Raw genomic sequence first — 5,999 nt, 5'->3', positions numbered from 1 at the left:
AAAAAAAACAGGCCACGTTACATACAAAATACCCAATTTAGAGTACAGAAATACCTCCTAAATTACAACTACTACAGGAGACTTCATTTGCATCCATTGGCTACAGGCATATATGATCTGTTTAGCCAATTTAACATCAAACTTAGATCCTGACAAAGATAAAGCAAAGATCAATCTGATCTATGAGAACTGTCTCCTGTGTGTCCAACTGTCCATAAATGTCTAAACAATGCTAATCTGGATCAGTAATTTATGGTCAGCAGACTCCATAAACATGATCTATAAGTCTCTCTTTTACAGTCTACAGTCTACACATAATAAGAGTGATGATGATTACCAGAGAAAGATTTGTGAAGTTGCTTATACCTGTAACCTGAAGATCTTTGAGAAATTACTGCACCTGGAGGCTGGAGGTCTTCCACAGAATCCACACAATATCAAAAAGAAAGGAACTTCAATTGAAACCTTAGCAGAGAAATTGAAGAAAGGAGTTACTGGACAATCTATCAAGAAATTAACCTCTAAGACTCTAACAATTCAAATAGAATCAAAGTGATGGAGAAATTCAAATGACCTGAAGATTAATCTGCACCTGAAGGACTTCTACATTCAAAAAAAAAAATTAAATTCAAACTCTAACATCCAAAAAATTGAAAACAAAACAAAAATAAATCAACTTTCGAAAACCATAACATTACCTGATGAGAATTGAAATCAAATTTGAAGAAAGGGGATTTTGATTTTTGAAGATACGAAGAGAAATAGGGTATGAGAAAAGGGGTTTATAGATTTTCCAGTTCCCCTCTTTCACTTTCAGTCTTTCTCCCACGAGCCCCGCTTGCTTACACAGAGAACTAGAGAATACTCAACAGTCAAACGACTCTCAAATCCTTCAAGATCGAAGTAGTAGAAGACGCAGAAGAAGAAAGAACTTCGTCTGTGAAGTGAGGCTGCCGCTTGCGGACGAAGAAGACGAAGCAACTAGGGTTTTTTTCTTTTTATACCATGGCTGCATGACAGATAGCCAGGATAGGAGACACGTATGTGAGTTAGTGACACCCGACAAAAATGAACTGCGGGTTAACGGGTTAACCCGTGATTGTACGGTCCGGTCCGGGTTAACCCGTTTATTGACGGGTCACCATTTCTCCAACCCGAACCCGGCTTGTTTTGTAACCAGCCGGTCCGGGTTCGGGTTTTTACGGTCCGGGCACGGGTCAACCCGCGGGTTTCAACTTGTTTGCCAGCTCTAGTTAGTTAAGCTCATTTTCAACGGCCGCTTGTCTGACCAATCACTGTTGACCCAACATCCTCTGACTCTAAGTCACTCAAGAACACCCTTAAATTAAAGTGTCCAATTTATTCATTCAGGACCCATCCTTAGAAAAAAGTGTACACCAGTTGAGAAATGTAGGGTTCAGATGCCGCCGTGAGCTGTGAGTAGAGTGGTGTTTTGTGCTGTGAATAGCACCACCGGTAAAAAAAAAATTACGCAAAGTGAAACTTGTCGGTACTTCTTATTGCCACGTAACTACTAGTACCACGCATGTCGGTAATTTTGATGATTTTCTTATTACTTTTATTTTGTGGGAGGGCCTGTTCGTGTATGACTTTACCGCGTTAACTACCCATAAAGGGGTATGGGAGAAAGACATGGCACTGCTCATTGAACTCTTCTTCTTCTTAATTTTTGTTCATGAATAAACTAAAACAAGAACTAAACATTGGAGTATATATGACGCAACATTTTAAAGAATAAATCTTTTTTGATTCTTCTTTGAAGATGAAGATATAAATATGCCCTTGATTTCCACATCCGTCTCTTGAAATTAAAGTCGTTCAGCTGATCACATCAATTAGTACTCTTTATCTACAAATTTGGAATCCCATTTTTCCTTCTTTCTTTCTACACTCACCCCAAATACTCTCTTTTTCTCTACTGTCATTTCATATCTTACTTTCTTACTTACCAAAATTTCTTGCAAGTTGCAACACATTTGTTGGATAATCTCTTCTTCTTCTTCTTCTTCTTCTTCTTCTTCATTTCTCAACTTTTAACAAACTTATATATAAATCTTACTCTAACAACATAGCATCTCAAAGAAACAAAAATTTTATTGTTAGTTTATGGCAAGGGTAATTTCACCCCTGAACCAAGTTAGGGGATCATTTATTCTCTTCATTAACTTATCTTTCCTTTTCTTACTCGCTTTCTACTTAGCAATTCTCCTCTTCTCTTCCAATTCCCATCTTCTTCATCATCAATCCAAAACATCACCAAATCATGTTGAGAAATTGGATGGAAGTGTAAATTGTAGTCAAGTTCATCATTTTCATAGTTACCAAGAGAAGTGTGAATATGTGAAATCTACTAAAGGGTGCAAACCAGGCGGATACATAAATTATCTTCAAATATTCTACTGCATCTGTGGTTCAAGTCCTGGTTTAGGCTACACCGTACTCATTCTATGGCTTATTTTGTTATTCTATTTATTAGCTAATACGGCTGCAAATTACTTCTGTTCTTCATTAGAGAGTTTATCAAAAATCCTGCAACTTTCTCCTACCATAGCCGGTGTTACTTTGCTTTCTTTGGGTAATGGTGCACCAGATGTATTTGCTAGTCTCGCTTCCTTCATGGGAACCACCGGATCCGGTGGCGTCGGTCTTAATAGCGTATTGGGTGGAGCTTTCTTTGTGTCGAGTGTGGTTGTGGGGGTGATTAGTATTTCTATAAGCTCTAAAGGGGTATCGGTTGATAAATCGAGTTTCATTAGAGATATTCTGTTCTTCCTCCTTACACTTGGTTCATTGCTAGCGATTGTGATTGTTGGAGCGATAAACATATGGGGAGCCATTGCTTTTGTCTCTCTTTACTTCATTTATGTCTTCATCGTCTCTACGGCACATATATGCCGGAAAAAGGATATCAAGGTCAGTAATATCTTTGATATTTCTCCTATCACTAGAACTCTTTTTGCATATGACCCCAATGAACAATTTGGGGAGTTTAGTACGCCGTTGCTAGGTAATGTCAGTAGTGATGATGTCGAAAAACTTGGTTCAGTCCAAAAATGTATTGTTATTAATGAAGATGAAGATAGAGAGGATAATCAGAATGGATCAACTATAAATTGTTTCGGGTTATTTGATACGTCGGTTTGGAATTACTTCAGCTGGTTTCTATATATCATAGAATTACCCATTTACTTACCAAGAAGAATGACAATTCCTGTTGTCAGTGAAGAGAGATGGTCCAAGTTTTTTGGAGTTGTTTCAGTTGCATTGGCACCGATCTTATTGGTTGTTTTATGGGTTACTCAGAACAAAGCCTTGGGTTACAACCGCAGCTTAATGGTTTACTTAGCTGGTGGATTAGTAGGAATTGTGTTCGGAACAATTGCATTTGTGACTACTAAGAGTGCAAACCCTCCAAAGAGATGTTTACTTCCTTGGTTGGTCGGAGGATTCTTAATGAGTGTGGCTTGGACTTATATTATAGCCGACGAACTGGTTTCACTGCTGGTCTCGCTTGGAAGCATATTTGGGATAAGTCCTTCAATTCTAGGGTTAACTCTACTTGCTTGGGGGAATTCAATTGGGGATTTAGTAGCAAATGTTGCAATGGCAGTGAACGGTGATCAAGATGGTGCTCAGATTGCAATTTCAGGTTGTTACGCAGGTCCCATTTTCAACACAATCATGGGGTTGGGTTTAGGTTTTGTTTTCAAAACTTGGTCCGACTACCCATCTTCATTTTTGATTCCTAAAGATACCTCTTTGTACGAAACAATAGGGTTTTTAATGGCTGGATTGCTGTGGGCACTGGTCATTCTGCCTAGGAAGAATATGAAGCTTGATAGGTTGTTAGGTTGTGGTCTTGTGGCTATCTATTTGTGTTTCCTATCCGTAAGATTAGCTCAAACCATTGGTGGAGTTCCAATTCAAGGGACACTCGCTGCTATTTTCTTTAAACCCTAGTTAGGTAGTAATCAATGTCAAATGTATTTTTGGGCGTTTTTTTTTCTTTTGTATAATTGAGAGTATGTATACTCGAATGTAATTAACATGGTGTTAGTCCTCAAGGGAGTTGGGGGAGTTGGGTGTAGTTGTGTTTTTTCCCGTTAGTCGTGAGGGAGTTCAAGGGAGTCTCTTAAAATCTCCGTTAGTCGTGGGAGAGTTTAGAAGAGTCTTCCCAACTCCCTAGAAAACCCCGTTAGTCGTGGGGGAGTTTGAAAGAAACTCTTAAACTCCCTATTAGTGGTAAAAATTAGAATGATAGGGAGTTTGTTTTTTTTGGGGAGTTCTAGGGAGTTTATAGTGTATTTTTACCTCACTCCAAATCTCTCAAAAAAGTAGAGATTTTGGGAGAGCCTCTCAAACTCCCTACACTCAACACACCAAACTCTCTCAAACTCACAATACTTTCTTACACTCCCTCAAAATCCCCAAGATTCAAAATACATTAAACTCCCTCCAACTCACTCGTGGACTAACCCCCTCTAAACTAAGGCTAATCGAACTCAGGTATATATAATAGTTTTGTTAGCGGTATAATTTAATACTTCGTGATTTTTCAAAAGGTAATATTCTTTGTTTGGACAGCTTGTTACAATGCCACACCAACACAAGATAGGAACACTATTGGAGTGGATGAATGTTTGTTGTGTAAGAAATCATTTGATCATCTTATTTTTTTTTTACATTGCCAGACAACTATAGCAGTATGGCATCATTTCTTAAATTCATATATATTGTGGTGGGTTTTCCAGGAATCTGTCTGGAGATCAATTTAGGAATGGAATAAGAAGAAGCCTACGTAAGAATGCTGCAATCAAATGGAAGGTATGGGACATTATATGCAAATGATGGACTGTTTGGATTAAAAGGAATGATAGGTATTTCAATGGCAAGTATAACACTTTAAACAACATTATTGAAAAAGTGAAGACTTTCATTTTTAATCGGTATGTGCGTACTTGTATTTTTGAGGATTATTCTATTAGAGATGCTATGCAAAATTGAGATGCAGTTCTAGGTCATAGGTAATGTGTGTCAGCTCTATGATTGAGCTTTTGTAAATCTTTTACACAGTTTTTGCACCTAAAATTCTAAACGTACCGTGAGTTTTAGACAAAAAAAAACGTCTAGACACAGAGTGCACCCCATAAACTTGGACCCCTGTAAATCCTCCTAGGTGGGGCCACCCAAATGTGTCTAAGCGGTTTCAAATTTGTTTAAATCCACGGTTCGTTTAGAACCTCTGTTTTTGCACCTTCTTGGTATTGAGCTGTTTTTCCTAATAAATTTTGTTCTTTTTGAGTCAAAAAAAGTGGCCATATCTTCGATTTTAAATTTAATATTCATTTGCTGCATTTTCTTGGCGCCGCCAAAGGCTAATGTTGCTCCTCTAGAGGTTCCATCCTCTCCATCGATTCCTGAACATATCGCTCATTTTGTCGACTTATAATTGTATACCCCGAATTTAATAAACAAGAACTCTTTCGGAAAATCTAAGACTGCACAAAAAAAAAAGGTCTATGAAAGAAACAATTAGAAGAATTTTGTAATCTGTTTCGGCAATCAATTACTCTTTTCGTCCCACTAATAGATGACCTAGTTTAAGTTTGCACAATTTTTAAGGTAAGTAGGGGAAGGAGTATTTTTAAGTACTTTTTACGATTAAACTCTTATGAATTTTTTTTTTATCGGTAAAGAATTTGATGCTAGCGAGTTTCGAACTCAGGTCACTGGTATCATCATCCAATGACTTTACCACTGTTCTACAGTGAAACCGGCTTATACTCTCATGGATAATAACTACTAAAATTTAGAAATGATTTATCTCTCAAACTATACCAGGGAAATTCGTAAACTTTATATGATTGAAAATCATTTTAAAACACCTACATAACGAATATAAACATGAATATCAAATTATACATATTTCTTATACTAACAATAATTAATTAAAATGATAGTTTTGGAAATATTCTCTC

At 37.2% G+C, this 5,999-nt stretch overlaps 1 protein-coding gene across 2 annotated transcripts; it reads left to right on the top strand.

The window, feature by feature from the left end:
- The first annotated feature begins 1,789 nt into the window (after positions 1 to 1,789).
- On the top strand, positions 1,790 to 5,279 carry LOC113298861 (cation/calcium exchanger 1-like). Of its 2 annotated transcripts, XM_026547721.1 has the most exons (3): positions 1,790 to 3,670; positions 4,606 to 4,668; positions 4,773 to 5,279. In XM_026547721.1, coding segments are annotated over exons 1-3 (1,608 nt in total). In that variant the 5' UTR covers positions 1,790 to 2,127; the 3' UTR covers positions 4,775 to 5,279. The 2 variants fall into 2 exon arrangements, with proteins under 2 accessions (XP_026403506.1, XP_026403505.1); XM_026547720.1 differs by lacking the exons at positions 4,606 to 4,668; positions 4,773 to 5,279 and having other exon boundaries at positions 1,793 to 4,108.
- Positions 5,280 to 5,999: the final 720 nt, after the last annotated feature.

The sequence above is a fragment of the Papaver somniferum genome, chromosome 7, assembly GCF_003573695.1.
Source record: "Papaver somniferum cultivar HN1 chromosome 7, ASM357369v1, whole genome shotgun sequence".
In the NCBI taxonomy this organism is placed as follows: Eukaryota; Viridiplantae; Streptophyta; class Magnoliopsida; order Ranunculales; family Papaveraceae; genus Papaver; species Papaver somniferum.
The sequence above is the reverse complement of the archived record's forward strand: the minus strand, read 5'-3'. Positions and strand labels throughout refer to the sequence as shown.